Source organism: Onychostoma macrolepis, chromosome 02, assembly GCF_012432095.1.
Source record: "Onychostoma macrolepis isolate SWU-2019 chromosome 02, ASM1243209v1, whole genome shotgun sequence".
Lineage (NCBI taxonomy): Eukaryota > Metazoa > Chordata > Actinopteri > Cypriniformes > Cyprinidae > Onychostoma > Onychostoma macrolepis.
Genome location: NC_081156.1, coordinates 21648410 through 21668362, shown reverse-complemented (window position 1 = coordinate 21668362; position 19953 = coordinate 21648410). Strand labels below are relative to the sequence as shown.

The window sequence follows — 19953 nt, the reverse complement described above, 5'->3', positions numbered from 1 at the left end:
TACGTTTCATCAGTGTACATTCTTGGTTGACTGTGAAGTCATGGTAAATGTTTGGATGTTTGAATGATAGCCGTTATGTGGTTGCTTTGCCTTCAGTCCCAGAGTACATAAAAGGAACACAGAGCGGAGTACACATTTCCAGACATCGCCTGTCTATTGGCTACTTTGAACCACAGCAGTGACTGGTCTTAAAGAAATAGTTCACACAAGAATAAAAAAAATGTTAGATAAATCATTCCAAACCTGAATGTCTGTCTGATTCTTTTGCATGCAAAAGATCACATTTTGAAAATTGTCTCTGTGTTGTTTTGGGTCCTCTGACTTTCATTATATAGTATGAGCAAGAACATTCTACAAAATATCTCTTTTGTGTTTCACAGAAAAACGTTCGTTTGAAAAATGAAAACGAGCCAATTACAGAATTTTTGTTGTTAATTCGATCATTGGGAAAACTGTGTAAAATGTGTGTACAATTAAAATACTTTTCCATTTTCAACTTCTCTAATTCAGGAAGAAGGATTTTGGCTTTTTAGGGTAAATAAAATCTCCCATTTGCCACCATGGGTCTTCGCTTAAGATGGACAGGTGGTTTGTTCCCCTTACCGAACACTTGCTATTCTCCTGCTTTCAACTTTTGCTAGACTTGCACGAAATGTGCACCCTCAGAAAAGAGGTATTTGCAGAATTCATAGGGCCATAATTTACAAAATAAAGCAACAAGTCACGGCAGACTAGTGGCTTTCAAACTGGGGACCAAGGCCTCAACAAACTTCCAAAGTGCCCCCCCCCCCAAAAAAATACTTTTTGTGAAAAACAGTTTCATGTTTTGAAGAGCCATGATTTTCATGGTGTTGGAAAATCTAAATATACGAGGTAGCCTCCGCTCCGCATTGTGACAAACAACGCCCCTTGGCTGTTATAAATTCACTGTAAACCTTGGCTTCTTGGGGCTTAGTGCTTTATTCTAGACCCGCGAAAGTCAAGTAAATTTAATCAAATTAATAATGATTTTTTTTTTTTTTATATTTTATCAGGTAGATATTGTATTGTTGTATTCCTTTAATTCCTTATCATGAAAATCTGTAAAATGGACTTAAACTTACTTTAACTTTCTTTTATTTCAGGTAGTGGCCATGGCAACATTTCTCCATATTTAATATCTCAATATTCTCAACATATTCATGGCAATATTTAATTTTAATTTAAACTAAAATAACTGAGGGAAAAAAAATGAAAAAGAAAGCACATTACTAAAACTAACTGAAATTAAAGTCAAAACTAATACAATATATGAATAAAAACTAAAATAGTATTTCCAATGATACTAAAATAACACTGGCTTGAGAACCACTGGGATAGACATTGCTGAAAGGCACAGCCCCTTGGGTCTGATTACTTTAATTAAACACTGGCAACTGTATTATGATATCCTCAATATAAATAATTAGAATAAACAATTCTGCTTCCAAGTAATGTAATTCATTAGTCTAACTCTAGACAGTTTACGGTTGGCAAGCAATGTAGTAATTTAAGTAGATGTGTGATCAGAGATCTGTGTGTGGATCGGCTATTGTACAACTGCTTTGAATGCGGCTCATCAGGTTTTAGATTTTGATCTTATATAAATCGTAATGTTTAATTATATTATTATATTCATTGCATTTTGAACATTTTAAATAAGTTATTCTAAAAATATAGATGTCTCTTCTGTTTTTGAAAGGTAATTTTTCAATTAAATTTTTGTATGATTTTGAGCATCCTGCCGAATGTTTTTTTAAGTAATAATAAATGCTTAGACCCCCAGTTCAATGCAGAATATGTAAACATAAATGCGGATTGTGTGTGGCTCTGACTTTGCTGTGATTTTTTTTTTTAGGTTTCATATGTGCATTAGCTTGAAGTCATTCTGAGTTTGCATTGGTCAGTGGGGAGGCATTGCTCTCCTTCCTCAGTAGCACAGTTAGCTCATTCTAAACAGACAGCGCTGTGCACCCTGTTATCTTTTGAGCATGTGTGCTCCGGTGGCTCCTGGGCCTTCTGCCCCAGGGTCAGTACAAGAGAACCGGAACTGTATCGGAGCGGAGCGGAGCACAGCGTCACGGCAGGGCCTCTCCCTGGGCCTCCCCAATGAGGCATGCAGCTCTCCTTGAGCCAGGCACGCTCTAACGGGCTGTTCCCCACTCCTGCTCCCATGTTTATTTATCCACAGGCCTGAGATGGACAGACCAGATGGGAACCAGACAACTCAAACAGAAACAATGGCAAAGGAGAGCAGGATTTATCGCTGGGTTCCCCTCCATGCCTGCGCTCACTCATACACACACTCACGCAAACTGTGGCAGAGCACAGTGCTTTTTTGAGAGATTGGGTCTCTCGTTTTCTCACATCATTCTCATGTCATGTTATAAACATTTCTTTTGTTGTTGTGACCATCGTCAAGAGTCTTCATACGTGAAGTGGAGAACATTAGGCCATGAAAGTGTCTTCTGAAGCACTGTGGCAGTGTTTTGTATGAGCAAAAACCTATTTTTCTTCAGAATATGCAACAACCTGGTTGTTGTTGGTTTATTTAATGTGCCAGCCAGTTTTAGGAGATCAGCATGCCAGTAAGTAGTCTGTACATAGGGCTAAAATAGAAAATTATACCCAAACAAGCTGAGGTAATTTGTCTGAGTTGTGAAATAATAATTTGACCATTCAGCACAAGTTGTGCTCCAGGAACAGTGGCACTTGTTGAATTTTGACCCACTTTTGACTTTTTCGGGTTTCCAAGCTTAGTACCATGTGTCTTCCATTTCCTAGAACAATGCTAGCTTCTTTAATATGTGACCATTGACCACAAAACCAGTCTTAAGTAGCATGAGTATATTTGTAGCAATAGCCAAAAATACATTGTATGGGTCAAAATGATCGATTTTTCTTTTATGCCAAAAATCATTAGGATATTAAGTAAAGATCATGCTCCATGAAGATATTTTGTAAATTTCCTACCGTAAATATCAAAACTTAATTTTTGATTAGTAATATGCATTGCTAAGAACTTCATTTGGACAACTTTTTTTCCTCCAGTATTTAGAATTTTTTTTTTTTTTGCACCCTCCGATTACAGATTTTCAAATAGTTGTATCTCGACCAAATATTGTCCTAGCCTAAGAAACCATACATCAATGGAAAGCTTATTTATTCAACTTCCAATGTATAAATCTCAATTTCAAAAAATGTACCCTTATGACTGGTTTTGTGGGCCATGGTCACATATGTAATTAACAAGCAATTGAGTTTCTGAAGACTAAATTGCTATTTATATCAATGTTGATGGTAATATTATTGCAGCTGTCATTGGTTGTGACATTATATCTATGACAATTAATGACTAGTTTGGGTTGGGAGCTTTATGTTGTGAACGAATATATCTGTATAGTATTTCTGACTCTCTTTTATTTCACAAGAACAAGGAAGATGCTGAGTGTCTGTAGCAAATACTTGAAAAACTTGCCCATTGGCACAAAAGAACAATTTTTAATTCAAGTATTTCAACCCAACTGGTGATTTTCAAAACCTGAAAGCAATCATTCTAATTATGTGTAGGGAACACATCGCCCTTCCAGTGGACATTATAATCAAATTGTGGGTGGAAAAGCTGGATTGTTCTGTCTTGATGCTGGTTTAAATAGGATTTGTCTTTTTTTTGTTTTGTTTTTTTCTCCCACAGACAGACATCTTGGTGGTGAGCTGTGATTTGATAACGGATGTGGCTCTGCATGAGGTTGTGGACCTCTTTCGTGCACACAACGCCACCCTGTCGATGCTCATGAGCAAAGTGCATGAATTCACAGAGACTGTCCCTGGCCAAAAGGGCAAGAAGAAAGCAGGTACTATCACTCACACAAACGTGATTGAGCAGGAAAAAGATGGTGTGGTTTTGAACGGAGTGCTGTTGTTGCACTGTTTCCAAAAACTATTTATTGACCATTTCCTCTTTACCCAATATGAACAAAAAACGCATCCCAGTAGACTGTATTATTTTGCATTCCTGCAGATCATCCAGGTTGTTGACTGGCTATCTGTCTTGAGCCAAAATACAGTTTGACTGTACAATATCCCGCTGTCGTATTTTATGAGTTGGCTATGACAGATTGGAATTGTGCCTTGTGGCAGGAGAGCAGCGGGACTTTGTAGGCGTGGACGTCACGGGAAAGAGGCTTCTGTTCATGGCCAATGAGGCAGACCTGGAGGAAGGCCTTGTTCTCCGGAAGTCCATCATGCGCAAGTAAGTGTCAACGTCACTTCATGTCTAACCTGGAGTATAACGTTTATTTAATTTTATTTTATTCTATTATTTAATTTTATTTTATTTTGAGAACCCAAATATGTTGATCTGGCCTTTTAATGAAAACAGATAGGTCATTGCTGTGCAATACTTTGGACTTGATGTTCAGAGGATATGCATTGGTCCATTTTGTGCTCTTGTGCTGATCGTTCATGCTGAAAATCTGACTTTATTGGTCTAAATAGAATTTAAAGCCACTGCCTTCAGAGTGGTGTTCCTAAGAACAATGGTTGCCTCACGGGGCGATGACCTGCCTCCACACTGGCCTGTCATAAGTGCTGCCTGTCAACTCTGTTTTAGCAGGCGGCTGCCTTTCTTAACTGTTGATCCTAACTGTTTTTCAACTTTCTTCCCTTCCCGACCCACTTTTACGTTTCTGCTCTGTCTTTCTTTTACTATTTTCTCACTTGTTTTCTCTTTTCTTTGGATTTTCTCTGTGTCTGAGGTTTTGGATCTGTGTTTATTATTTCCCAGAACTATGAGAAAATACATTTTATTAGATCGTTTTATCTGATGAGTGTTTAATGTATGAGTACTTAATTTCAGAAGCCATTTTCTCCTCATCTGTGGGAGTTTTATCCATGCTTTAGTGCAGATATATTATCTTTTTTTAAACGGTATAATTTATTAGCTTATACTTTGCTAATGATGCATAATACACTGCTGACTAGATTGCATGACGATATATATGTACACTTTGGGGGCGGTAAGGTATTTGAAAGAAGTCTCTTATGCTCACCAAGGCTGCATTCATTTGATAAAATTCAGTAAAAATGATAATATTGTCAAATATTATTACAATTGAATATGTTAATATAACTATAACATAATATAAAAATGTAATGTAAATTTTCATTTTTAATTTATTTTAATATTTTGAAATGTAAGAAACATTTTTCTTTAACTGTTTCCTTAAAAACAGTGGTGCTGTTTATTTAAATTTTTTGTGGAAACTGTGAATTTGTATTTATTTTTAATTTTTTTAAGATTCTTTAAGAAACTTTAAGAATCTTTTATTATTAGAAAATTCAAAAGCAACAGCTTTTATATATATATATATATGTGTGTGTATATGTATGTGTGTGTGTAATATTTTGTAATCATTTTAAAGGGTTACTCCACCGCAGAATGAAAATTTTGTCATTAATCACTTACCCCCATGTCGTTCCAAAACCGTAAAAGCTTCGTTTGTGTTTGGAACACAATTTAAGATATTTTGGATGAAAACCGGGAGGTTTATGACTGTCCCATTGACTGCCAAGTAAATAACACTGTCAAGGCCCAGAAAAGTATGAAAGACATCGTCAAAATAGTCCATCTGCCATCAGTGGTTCAATCTGAATGTTATGAAGTGACAAGAATACTTTTTGTACGCAAAGAAAACAAAAATAACGACTTTATTCAACAATTTATCTCCTCCGTGTCACCGTAGAGGCATTTTGGAGAGTATCCACTGAACGCAAACTGTGCATGCTGTTCTGTCAGCCTCACCACACGGATACGCTGTTTTCGTTCAAATCAAAGCGTAAATTAACGTAGAAAACGTATGAATAAAGTCGTTATTTTTGTTTTGTTTGCGTACAAAAAGTATTTTCGTCGCTTCATAACATTCAGATTGAACCACTGATGGCAGATGGACTATTTTGACGATGTCTTTCTTACTTTTCTGGGCCTTGACACTTAAATTAAATGTCTTGTTTTAGTTTGAACTGCCCTAATAACTAGTCCCCGTCTTTCCTCTCAGCGCTTTTAATTTTGTCTGATGCTATCATTTTTGTGTTTAATGCCTGATGTTGGAAAGGCTCCTCAGATTGTCAGCACCTTGCGTGGGGCCTGTGCTTTGGGCTCTGGAGGCCAAAGGTCCTGCCGTTCCTGGTTGTGGGGGGTGATCAGGGGTCTGGGTGTAGGAGAGCTGTGTGATAGGGCTCTGTATGTGGCTGTGTTGGGAGCTCATAAATAATTTGGGGAGTCGTTGCAACTGTAAATCCTGTTCAGCAATAGAAGGGTTGCAGCAGCTGTTAGCATGGAGCAGGAGAATGAACAAACACTGCCTAATTTGACATTTAGTAATGTATCGCACCAGCCTAATTCACATATATACTTATATTCACAATATAAGCACATATTCAAAGTATAACCAATAAAAAAAAAAATCAGTTTGAGTCAAATCTCACCACAAAATATAAAAGAACTTAAAGAAAATATTTTATTTAAAAATATTCATCGGGTGCAAAATTAACTGTCAAAATTTTTTGAACATAAATGTGTGTAGGAAGTGTGTACACAACCATCCTATAATGATAAAAATCCACCCAGTGTTTTTTTTTTTTAAATCCCCTTTCTCAAATCAGGCTGTTCTGAGATTCCAGTCAGAATGACGTAGTTCTGTACAGACCGCTCCCATGATAGTTGATTGACAAGGCCGTCTTACCTTAGACCCGCCCTGAGTGAGCTGAGAGCTGTCCGCCATTGTGTCAACTCCGGTGCAGGGGAAGACAAGATGTCTTCGATTAAGCTATTGAGTTGGATGATTGATTTTGTTGTTGGATGTAATAATTAATATAGCAGTCGTCATGTACTCCCGACATCTGAGCCGCTACTTTTGAGAACGTTACTTTTGTTTTGAAGGTAATGAGCCGATCCCAATCTGCCTAAATGCGTCTATGTTCGCGAATCATTCGTAACCCAGCTTCATCTACAGAAGAAGTGAGTATAAGTGTTTTATGGATCTGCAAATCGCCTTTCCTAATAACGTGCTAGTTAGCCAGTTTCGCAGCTGAAGTTTAAAGTCTGCTCGTCAATCCACGAAAGAGAGGGGCGGGGTCAGCAGAGCTCATTAGCATTTAAGGCAACATGGCCTAGAATGGCTTGATGAAAACAGAGCTGATTTTGACAGGGTAAAGAAGGTGTTTTTTACACTACCATTGAGAAATTTTAACCAAAGTATGTCATAGACTTTTCATTTAGACCCTAAAGAATCATATCAATTTGTGGAAAATGGGCATCCAATGACCCCTTTAAAATAAACCTAGAAGCTTTTTTTTCTTAATTTTTTACTGTGGTAAAAATAAATGCTGTGTAATGTGAGAATCTAATGAAAATAACCATTGGGAATTACAAAAAAAATGCATAGTTGTGTATATATAAATAATGTAAAAAAAAAAAAAAAAAGGTAAATGTGACTTTTTATCTAATTATTTTATATCACATAATTCTGAGTTTATATCTTGAAATTCTGAAGAAAAGACAGAATTGTGAGGGGGAAAAAAAGTGTTGTTATTATTACTAAATTATTTATTTTTTATTCTTTGGTGGAAAAGAGGCTTCCATAATAATGTCAAAATTAAAAGAATAGAAGAAAATTTTTGATGTTGGCTGGAATATGACCTGGCCATTTCTTTTTGGGGGGCTCTTTTGAAGGACACAGGAATTCTCAGTGCGGTTTGAGAGATGTCTGCTAATGTTTAACAGTACTTTTAGATACTGCTCTGTTTGTCTGAGTTGTCTCTGAGCCTTGGCATTGTCTGGATGTGTGTTTATACAGGCACAGTGAAGCCTATATGTGCAGTCCACATGTGTTAAGCCAGTCCTCATTATTTATAAGATCTGTAAAAACACTGTCTTCCCTGTGTTATTATGGCTTAACGGGATAGTTCACCCAAAATTTAGTGCCGCTCCATACTTGTACAATTTTCTTTTTTTCTGTGAAACACAAAAGATACTTCGAAAAATCTTTTTTTTTTTTTTTTCTCGTCGGTACAGGGACAGTCAATGGGGTCCAAAATAGTTTGGGCCTAGTGTTCTTCAAAATATACTTTTTTTTTTTTTTCTTTCCACAGAAGAAAGCAAGTCATACCATTTTGAAATAATGTGAGGGTAAATTATGTAAATTATTATGTAAATTATGACAGAACTATTTATTTTTATGCCTACCTAATGCATATTTTAATCTAATTTGTTGCTAATTTCTATGTTGCATGTCTGTTTGACAAGCATGCACACACGTTTTGAAGTTTAAGCTATAGTTTTGTTTCAAAATGAAAATGTACGCTTAATTGTAATGTAAGTTATGTGTTAGGGAAAGCATCTCTTGATTTCTTTAAACTGTTAAAGCACTTTGTCATCACCTTACACTCTAAGTTGCTCCAATTTAAGTGGCTCTATGAATAAGTCCCTTTGAAGTTCAAGACAAATTGTGTCATGCTCATTTCTCAGTGTGTTTTATTCTATGGCGTCTGCCATTTTTAAATGTATCTTTTATCTTACAAAATCATTTTTCACTGTTACTGACAGAGATTCTTCAAGCCACAGTGCACATATTCACCTAATACGCAACAAAATGATCTCCTGCCTGCTCTGTAACTCTGCGAAATTCACCAGCTGAATAGAATGCTTCCACTAACACAAACACTCATGTTCTCTGTCCGGCTGTTGACAGCTAGCTATGTAGTCACTTTGCAAGTGTAGGAAGAAATTTGATTGATGCAGAATCCTGCCTCTTTAGGCCAGTCCAATTTATAATATCTGTGTTAGACCAAACAAGTCCTGCACTGGTTGGAAAATCCTTTGAGCAGACTTAGCGATTTACTTTGCACCGTCGTGTTTGGCACGAGATTTAGTTGGATAGTGTGAGAGCATGAGACAGAGCTTGAAAGCGAGCTGGCAGAGTTGGCAACTCTGCAACGACTGACGCATTTCTAGCATTGCATCATCAAAAGAGGCACTAACAGTGTTGAAGTACATCTTACCGGTGGTCCTTTTGTGTTTCTAGGGTCAAAGACTGTTGAAATGTGAGAGGAACACATTATGGAGATTGGTGTCTCCATCTTTGTGCGGTCTAGTAGCAGAAACAGTTAAAAAATAAGGTGTTAGTTGCCACTGGAATTGATTTTTACAGATTGAAGACACATTGATCTTACTTTATTTTTTTCACTTAAAATTGTCTCTGAAATCGTGTTAGTATATTTTAGTAATATTTATATGCTATTATAGTATTTATTACCATTTATCAATTAACTTCTTATATTTTCAGTTTATTTTAATTAGTGCTGTCAAACGATTAATCGCGATTAATCGCATCCCAAATAAAAGTTTTTGTTTACATAATATGATTGTGTACTGTGTATATTTATTATATAGAGATACAAACACATGTATGTGTATATATTTAAGAAACATTTTATGTTTATATATTAAATATATTTATATATAATATAAAATATAATAATATAAATATATCAATGTATATACATGTACATTTTTCAAAATATGTACTTTGTGTCTGTATTTATATATACATAATATATAAACACAGTACACAATCATATATTATGTAAACAAAAACTTTTAATTTGTATGCGATTAATCGTTTGACAGCACTAATTTTAATTGTAGTTCAGTTAAATTTAATTCAATTTGTTCCCTGCGTTTGTGTTCATTATTTTTATTTCAGTTTCAGTAATTTTAATACTTTAAAACATAGAACCTTTTTTAAACATTTTATTTAATTTAGTTGCAAACATTTCTCTTTTTTTTCAGTTTTATTTCAGCTTTATTTCAATGATTGAAAAACAATATATATATATATCCCTTTAATATATAATCTATAAATAGATTCAAATTGAAGAATATCAACCAAACAGTTGATAGTAGCCAGTATTTATTTTTATTTTTTCATATGGAAGTCAATGTTTACCATCAACTTTGGTTACCAACATTTTTCAAAATATCCTCTTTTGTGTTCAACAGAAGGAAGAAACTCTTAAGGTTTGGAACAGGTGAAGAATGATTAAGTGATAACATATATACACAGACTTTCTGAAGTGCATGAATAACGTTTGTGATAATGTATCAGATGCACAATTGATCTGGTGGTCCAAAAACAAGACCAACCCTTGCATACAGTACATGACAAAATAGTAGTGATCAGTTTGTAAAATGGTTTTCATCTGTCACAATGAAATATTCATTGACTCTTGGTTCACAATTTTCCAACACTTACATACTATAACACACTAGATTTAAATTTTTTAAAAGACACAAATCTAGAAAGACTAGATGGGACAGGAAGCATGCATGTATCTCAGTCTGACGTCTATGGAAGCAGTAAACTTTCTCAGACAGCTCAGAGAAAAGGCATGCTAACATTGTTAAACACTCGCAGCTTTAACAAAGTGAATGAGGAGCGGTGTTTAACATTGTGCACAGTCCAGCTCCCTCTCCTAAACACGCTGCTCAAACTTTACACTCTCCAGATCGACTGAGGATGTTTGAGGGGAAGGTCTGAGCCATATGTCCTGTGCTAAGATTTACCAACCCATCAGATCCAAAGTCAGCTCCTGTCTTTCTCCTCCACTGTCAGTCTGTTAGTTATTTACCCCGCCGATTCAGACGAGCGAGCACAGAACAAAGGCCTCGCGTCTTGCGGGGCATCCGGGCTCAAAGAGGCCTGGATAAATTTGCTTGGGCTCATTCGATGGCGCACTGTGTAACGTATGACCTCACTGCGCTGTAACGCTGCTCTTTGTGCTGGGCTTTATAGTAGTAAGCCATTAAAACTAATAGTATGAGTCACTCACAACCCTGGAGGCCTTTCCCAGATTTTTGTCATCCTTGTCAGCTTGAGGAGGAAGCAGACAGCGAGGGAATGTGATTGATGGAAACTGTTGCAGACATTTGGTTTTACAGCAGAGTTTTAACTTGGAGCATTACAGTAAATGACATTTCATGACAGTTGCTTCAAGATTACAATTATTTAAGCAAATTCGGACTTTTTTTTGTCTCTTTATTATCACACAGACAGACAGGAGACCTTAAGTAATGGGAAGTGGGGGAAACTGGATTGCACAATGTTGCAAGCTGGATTTGAAACTGTGGCACACACATTAGCACTATAGGTCAACGTTTTTATTTCCAAAATAATCCCATAGATGAGTGATAGATAGATTCTTAACGTTTTGACTCAAAGGCCCCACATTTAGAACATATTATCATTAATTTTTATTACTTATTATTTAAAAAAAAAAATATTGAAATAGTTCATAAATTTACATTATAAATTTGTATTCCAGAACTGTAAGTTATTCAATAAAAGCAATAGTTTAAAAAAAAAAAAAACTTAACTAACTTTTGCTGTGGTTACGCCTATCGTTTACACTATTCGAGGTTGAAAACTGAGACTTTTGAAAACGGTGCAGAGCCGGTTTTAGTTTGAAAATTCTGGGGTTGCGTTTCAGTGTAAACGGACCAAAACGGAGACTTTTGAAAACGATGGCATGGCAGCCCACATTCGCTCTGTGTATCCATTGTTTTACCCATAAAAACGGGGCCTAAGTTATGTTCGGTATTCCAGAACTGTGTTTTTAAATAAAAAGCTATATCTGGGGATTTGAATCTCATGAAGACATAGCGACATGTTTTAACCACTCACAGCATTTTTATAACTTCCAATACAAGTGAATAGTTTGACTGAAAAGTTGAATCGTAGTTATGTTTTGCACTGTGATCCTTGTAGTGTCTGCACTTCTTAAACAGCACCTGTTCCTCATTGTTTGGCAGTGTCGTCTTCCTCCTTCTATTCCCTGGTCTTTAACACTCATTCCTCCGACGAAACCACAAGGATCTGTATCTGTTACTCATCACTCCTTCATTCGACTCATCGTTCTCTCTGATTCACTCATTCTCCTGCCCGCAGGTGCCAGACCATGATGTCACATGTTGGGTGTTCCCATAAATCAGTGTGTCATGCCTTTGTTCATTCCTCACCTCCTCTGGATCTCTCCCTGCAGTCTGCGTGTGTGAGCCGAGCACATTGGTGCCATATGTAGTTGAAAACATCTGAACGTTCCACTATCTCTGCACGCACTTTTCCTGCTTTTCAGGAATCCAGCCACTGCTGGCTAACGGAACAGCTTAGTGTCATCATAATTTATTTCTAATGTATCCACACGCACACACGCTCTGATTTACACACAGCCAGTCTGTTTTTGAGATTTGGGTGAACAAACACTGCAGCGTTTCAGGCTCTCGGTGTGTTATCCGCTGGAGGGAAACAGTAAAGCTCTAGAGACGAGATGGTTCTCTTATGTTCTCGCTTCGTAAATGTCACCGGGGGTGGGAGGGACCTCCTGTTCTGTTTTTACAACAGGTCGTCCGGCATCACTATAGGAGGGAGTGTACAGTGGGGTTCAAAAGTCTGTGTAGGTAGTAGTCAGAAGTCTGTATGTATGTATGTGTGTATGTATGCGTGTGTATGCATGTATGTATGGACAGACATATTTATAAAATTATAGACACATAATACTTTCATTGAAACTCTGGCAGCGATCCAACTGGGATTGCAGAGACAGCAATGATATAACAAATGTTAAATAACAAAATTTATAAAATAATAATGGTTTTTATGGTTAATATTTTTTTGTCTAAGATTATATTGAGATACTAATATAGATTTTTTTTTTGTGAAAAGATTGATAAAAATTTATTTAAAAAAAAAACTTAGCAGTTAAATTTATTAAAAATATTAATTACAAATATTATATTGAATTTGATAAATGAATTTCATAATTTCTTAGTATAGCTTTAACATTTTATCCATTTTTGAAGTACTGAAACATTATTTCTCTCTCTCTCTCTCTCTCTCTATATATATATATATGTATAATATAATATATAATATTATATATAATATATAATCCAACTAGGATTGCAGTGATATAAACAAAAATAAGTTATAAATTAATAATGGTTAATGTTTTTTTGTCTAAGATTATATTGAGATACTACCTACAAATTATATTTTTTGTGAATAGATTCATTAAAAATTTATATTTAAACTTTAAAAAAATTTGTTATAAATTATTACATTGAATATATTGAATTTGTTAATTTAATGAATTTTATAATTTCTTTGTATAGTTGTTTTTTTTTTTATCCATTTCTTAAAATACTTCAATTTTATTTCAAGGTTTAATTTATATTTTGCATTCTAGAAGTCTTTATTTTTTAACCTCATTGTGCCGCTTGATAACCTTGAATCATTATGAACTGAGGCCATTGAGCAAAACCTTGACCCAGTAATCTTGATGTAAAGACTATTCTCTCCAAACATGGGACTGTAAGTCCTCACATACATCTGACAGCTTAACTCGCGTTGCTGTCTAGTCTGCTTTACCTTTAGTAACACTTTGTGTAGTTCGTCAGGATGCACTGGACTCTTTCTCCATGTGAATCACTCTGGCCCCGGGGGCAGCCATTTTGTGGGCCTCTCGTGGCACTGTGGAGGGGCTTCGGGAGTATTTTCATGTCAATGGCAGGCTATAAAACAGTCTGGGGGGTCCGATGGTGCTCCTGACATCTCACTACTACTAAGCTGTGGCAGCAAACGTAATCCGGCTGAGGTTGCCATGGACGTGATGTAAATGTATGTTAAAAAACGGAAATATATATTTATATTTATTTAAATTTTGTCTGAGATGAAATGGAGATACAACCTCCATTTCTTCTCTTTCATGTCACTTCACTTGTGTTTCACTTGTTATTCTTATTTTGGGGGTCATTATAGTTCTCAGTGCCTCAATGAGACCAATTAGAGTGGGAGTGAGACAGGAAAATGAAAGACTGCATGGGACGTAAAGGCAAGCTATATAGTCTAATTATAAAACATCTGAGGAAACCAGGGTAGCAGGGTGCCTTACAGTGTTTTTGTCAGAGCTGTTATGTATTTACTTTGTTTCACCATCAAGCACGTTCCACGTTTACACTGCATTTTATTCTGGAGCAGCCGCAGCCTCCTTCCTCCTTCCTCATATTTACTGTCATTATTTTTTATTTGCACTCCAAAGATTCTTCACTGCCCTCCCTTTCTCTAACACTTTTATATCACTCTTCCAGACATCCCAGAATGCTCATCAAGACCGGCCTGCTGGATGCCCACCTGTACTGCCTGAAGAGATCTGTGGTTGATTTCTTAGTACACAACAAGTAAGTCAAGATTTCCCAATGAAGGAAGAATTTCACAGCTTTCTGTCTATTTCTGCCAGTTGCATGTTGTGCCAAAGAATTCACATGCACTTTATGAGGAATATTCTGATAAGCCAAAAAAGAAGAAAGTTTTAGAATTTAGAACAAAGAAAAGTGACTACTTAAAAAGAAGAAATAATAAGGTCTGCAAATTTATGACAGTGACCGCATGAACTCCTTTTGAACGCAAGGTCAGATGTTGCATCCATTGAATCAATTTGCTCAAATCGTGCTGGATAACATCCAGATCATCGGGTTTTACACAAACTTGTGGAGTTCATGCTGCTTGAGTGCTGCTTTTATTAAAGCTAAATACTAACAAAATCATGTTCATTTTTCAATTTAACTTTCCTCTCCAATTGTTATGAGGAATTTTTTTTTTTGCACGTTAAAAAATAAATATGTCCTCACGTTGTGTCAATCACGTTTACACACTACCTCCGAAACTTGTCATAAAAAAATTTGGATCAGGTTCGAATTTCTGCGTTTTTGCATCCGTAGCGTGGAAAGGATGACAAATACGAAAAAATGGAAAAACGCAGGACTCAGTGTGCAAGGACCTTAAGTTTGTATTGAATCAGAAATGTGTAAATAAAAATAAAAAAAAGAAACTTTTTTTTCTGTAAAAGTAGTTTTAAAATGTACAACCTGAAAGCACAATCTGTGCCTGAACCGCTTGTGAATTTTAAACACACAACCTGCTGTTAAATATGGTTTTAGTGTCTTACAAACTAATATCAGAAGGTCATTAAAATCTTTTCCGATTTCATTTTCTTTTGGAAAATATTGTGAGCGAGCGGAATGTATGTGAATAAATTGTTTTTTATTTACTTTAGTGTAATTAAAATCACTTGAATTTGAAAGTTAATTTTGTTTTACTTAAGACAAAAATTAATCTCTGCAATTCATGGCAAGCATCTTATCAGCACCCCTTTCACATAACTAGTCGTTCTGCAGTGTCTCTAATCCTGGAGTGGGCCTGTGTCCTCTACAGTCCACCCCTCCATTCCTCCCTCAGCTCTCCATTCATCCTCTCCAATAGCCCTCCGTTCCCCTGCCCCTCCAGTCCCCTTTGTGCTCCTGTAACTGACATTGTGAGGCCAGGCAGCCTGCTGTAAAGTGGTGTGGTGCATGGCCTCTCTTAGGTCCTCTCCCTCTCACAGACTTCAGAAAAGCGTGAGGCTTCTCTCCGCTTTGACATTTTAATTCACTCTCCCCCTGATATAAATATCATTTCATCTAATCTGCCCCCCCAGCCCTCCCCAACTCCCCACTTTCCCTCATCAAAGTAGTTTGACTTTTTTATGCTGCCTTTTCTCTCCCTCGTTTGCATTCTTTTCCCCATCCATCCCTCCCTCCCTCCGTCTCGCTCTCTCTCTGTCGCCCTTGAGCCTGCAGTGCCATGGAGTACTGAAGGAGAAAATGGACATAGTAACTGTTGTTTCTCTCTCTGCATTCAGATGGAAATTCTAATCTTGCCTAAAAGAAAATAAAGAGAGAGAGAGAGAGAGAGACTGGTTTAAGGAGTGATGTAGATTTTGAATTGCTCCTCAAGTATACATGATTTTTTTCAAACCGTGATTCAACACTTTATATCTTCTATATATAAGAAACCATAAATTCAATTGGACATTGAAATGTTAAAATGTTTCTCTTTGCTTTTGTCTCTTGCATTGATTTTTAAAATTGTTAAATTTTTTTCAACTCACATGCACATATTCCATTATGAATGTCTTGATATAACGCTGACTAAGCAATTGTGATGTGTAATTATGGAAATAACCATTATTTCCATAATTACATACATTATATATATGTGTGTGTGTGTGTGTGTGTATATATATATATATATATATATATATATATATATATATATATATATATATATATATATATATATATATATATATATATATATATATAATGTATGTAATTATGGAAATAACGGAATAACACAATTGCTTAGTCAGCGTGATTTAATGACTAAAGGCCATTGCACACCGAGTAACAAATACGTCCTCACGTTGTGTCAATCACGTTTACACACTACCTCCGAAACTTTCGTTTGTCATAAAAAGAATTTGGATCAGGTTCGAATTTCTGCGTTTTCGCATCCGTGGCGTGGAAAGGATGACGAATACAAAAAATTGAAAACGCAGGACTCGGTGTGCAAGGACCTTATATATATATATATGTATGTATATTAGTTTTTTTTCCAAAAGAAATTAATACTTTTATTAATTGAGGGTGCATTAAATTGATCAAAAGTAATAGTACAGATGTTACAAAAGATTTGAACTTCTTTTGAACTTTTAAATTCATCAAATAATAATGAAAAACTGTGTCATTGTTTTTTGGGGTTTTTCTTCACAAAAATCTTAAGAAGCATAAACATTTTCAACACTGATAAGACAAAAATGTTTCTTGAGCACCTTATCAGGAATATTAGAATGATTTCTTAAAGATCATGTGACATTGAAGACTGGAGTAATGGTAACTGAAAATTCAGTTACCATTGCCAATAATATTGTGAATAATGCCATCATAGGAATAAATCACATTTTAAGTTGATATTTCACACTATTACACTTTTGAATGTATTTTAACCATGCCCAGCTCGAGATTCAAATCACTGAGGGTGTTCCTTAAATTAGTGAGGGTCCTCTAAACTTTAGTGCCGTCCATTGCTATGGTGCCAAGAGCGCTCCGTTTATAATCACTAAAAAGCTGTCACTCGATCATCTTAGTTCATTGCGATCTCAGTTACGTTATAATCAATGAAGTTCTCTATGTGATTGGCTACATTGCTCAACGCTGCAAAAACACGTTGAAATAGAAACCGTTCTCCAAAGCGCAAAACATAACGCACTGGATAATTTGCTAAATCTGCAATGAAATGACATTATCACAGCTTTAACTGAGGGTGCTATTGATTTCGTTTGATAGTGCTTCGGACCCTCTAGCACCTCCATAGAACCAGGCCTGATTTTAACCAAACAAATGTAGTGTAAATAAGCATAAAGCATAAAAATGACCGAACCTTGCAATAGTAGTGTTGATTGACAGCCTTTTATGTAATGTCTATTCATTACTTTACTCTTCTGCCACAATAATGCCTTTGAATTAATCAATTTCATAGAATAATAGCATATACACTACCGATGAGAAAATTATTTTTGTCTTAAATGATTGACAGCCCTGCTTTAAAACCTGTGTTGTGGCCATATGCTTTTATTTACAGGTCTGTCACCTCAATCAGGGGGGAATTAGTGCCATTTTTGGTGCGTAAGCAATTCTCCAAGTCTTTGAACTCCAAAAATGCAACAGAGGATACAGAGAAGAATCAAAAACAACAGGATGCTCACCACAATTTGGGTAAGCTTCCTCTTGTAATGACTCGCATTTCCACAGTTCATATTTGTCATCCTTTTAAGAGAATGTTTGGTGTACATAATAAATGGTGACCTTTCAAAAACCGCATACATGCCTTCACAGAGCTCCTCAGCACTAGTAAAGATGAGGCGCTGCTCCAGCTTGCCCGGGAGAGGTCATGTTGGAACGATCATCGTGGAGACATGAGTGAGGCCTACCATGGTGGAAAGCTACGCTGCTATGTTCACATCATGGAGGAGGGCATGTGTTATCGTGTGAACACGCTCGCCGCTTATATAGAGGCCAATCGTGTGGTGAGAACTGTTTCAATGGCACATTTTTCATAATAATGTACTGTCCGCAGTTAAAACAGTTGTTTGAGACACTGCAATGGCTGCACTGAATTGTGGGATATTTCCTTTATCCCTTAGGTTCCAAAGCTGTTTGAGGACCCTCCAATCCATCCGACTGCTGTGGTCTCAGAACGCTTTTTGGTGAGTCCCATAGATGTCACAAATATGATGCTGTCTGTGATTAAAAAAACGCGTATTGTAAATGTATATTGAAATACATTACTTCTCAAATTAAGTAATGCCATCTCTTTTATTTAGGTTGGAAGTGACAGCATTATTGGGCCATTTTGCCAGATATCAGACAAGACATCCATCAAGCGTTCAAATGTTGGCACATCATCTACAATCAAGGAGAAGGTGAAGATCACCAACTCCATCATCATGAATGGAGTCACTATTGAAGAAGGGTAAGTGATCTTACTCATGTGCGTTCTGAATGTTTATGAGAATATGATTCAGAAAGAGTCTTTTTATGGGTAATTTATTTGTTAATTAAACCCAGACAGGATGTTTGACCAAAATAACGTCATTTGCATTCTTTGAGTGGTTAAATGTAATAATATTTAAAAACATACTAATAAACAGCAGTATTTAACTGAATAGTTTAAATAAATAACTAAATCATGTTGCTGCAATAGATCAAATAAAGCCAAATTCATTGCAGACTTTTGGGAACACTTTTCAGCATAGACTGTCAATTGTTTTTCTTTTAACCAGTTATTTTAGCAGCTTTCCAGTGGTCATGGCCAATTTTAAAATGGTGATTTTCAGTGCTAGAGAAGTCATGAAAATGACAATATTGATTAAAATATTCTATATAATATTATATTCATATGCTTAATCATTTGTCAGTGCAATTGCTATGATTTAGGAACAAAAAAAAACAACAGGAAAATCATGGAATTTTGTTGGTCAGAAGGCATTGGAACCTTGATTTACAAATTAAAATGAAATGACATGATTTATATGATTATATATAACTCTTCCAAAATTTCTGGATTTTATCTCCTAATGCTCACTAAGTTTGTTTGATCGAAAATGCATCTGATCTGGTAAAATGTCATGTATTCTTGTGATTGCAAATCTAGATTTTCAGCAGCCATTACTCTTCAGTGTCACATGATCCCTCAGAAATCATTCTAATACGCTGCTACTTCTATTAATGTTGAAACTGTATGTGCTGCTTAATATTCTTGTGGAAAGCATGAACATTTTAAGGATTATTTGATAAAAGCTTCTTTAAAATATTTGAAAATTTACTTTTCAATAATCAAATTTTTATACCAGTATTTTATACCGTTTTTACTGTCACTTATCAATTCAAAGCATCCTTAAGTATAAATTTCAAATTTTTAAATAGTAGTGTACATAGTGTACAAAGCCTTTGCAATTACATGCTCCCCTGTGTCGTCCTGTAACGTCCACAGTCTAGGATGACAGACAGATTGGCTGTCTCCACAGTATTAGTGGTTTGGATCAGATGTTCAGCGTGTAGAAACAAAAGTTCACATTTTGTCTGTTAGTTTAAAAGTGGGCTTGACGTAGACATAATGCGCAGAGAGACTGACCCGCTCCTTCCTGCGGGTGGTGTTGCGGTGGATGCTGCTGCTTTTTGTTGTGTTGAGCAAAAGCAGAAACTTGCGTTGTCAGACCCCTAAAGGTGTTCGCTGACCCTGAACAGGCCCCCGGTACAACAAATTAACAGAAAAGTGATGAATGTAGATGTAATGATTCCCAAAGAAACAAGTGTCTCGCTACAAGTGTTACATGCACGAGTAAAAGAAGCCTCAGCAAACATTCACATCTCTCTAAACGGGTCTCTCTAAAAAGTTTGTTTTTTTTCTTTGCCCACTGAATCTTTTTTTTTTAAATTTTTTC

General features: G+C 36.0%; 1 protein-coding gene across 2 annotated transcripts in view; it reads left to right on the top strand.

Annotated features, from left to right (window-relative positions):
- eif2b3 (eukaryotic translation initiation factor 2B, subunit 3 gamma) overlaps positions 1–19953 on the top strand; it is a 40655-nt gene that overhangs the window by 14154 nt on the left and 6548 nt on the right. For both annotated transcript variants that reach the window (XM_058751580.1, XM_058751571.1), the window contains 7 exons: positions 3713–3872; positions 4159–4270; positions 14222–14311; positions 17592–17725; positions 17846–18036; positions 18154–18216; positions 18334–18482. In XM_058751580.1, coding sequence (XP_058607563.1) covers positions 3713–3872; positions 4159–4270; positions 14222–14311; positions 17592–17725; positions 17846–18036; positions 18154–18216; positions 18334–18482 — 899 coding nt within the window. The remainder of the gene's footprint in view (positions 1–3712; positions 3873–4158; positions 4271–14221; positions 14312–17591; positions 17726–17845; positions 18037–18153; positions 18217–18333; positions 18483–19953) is intronic.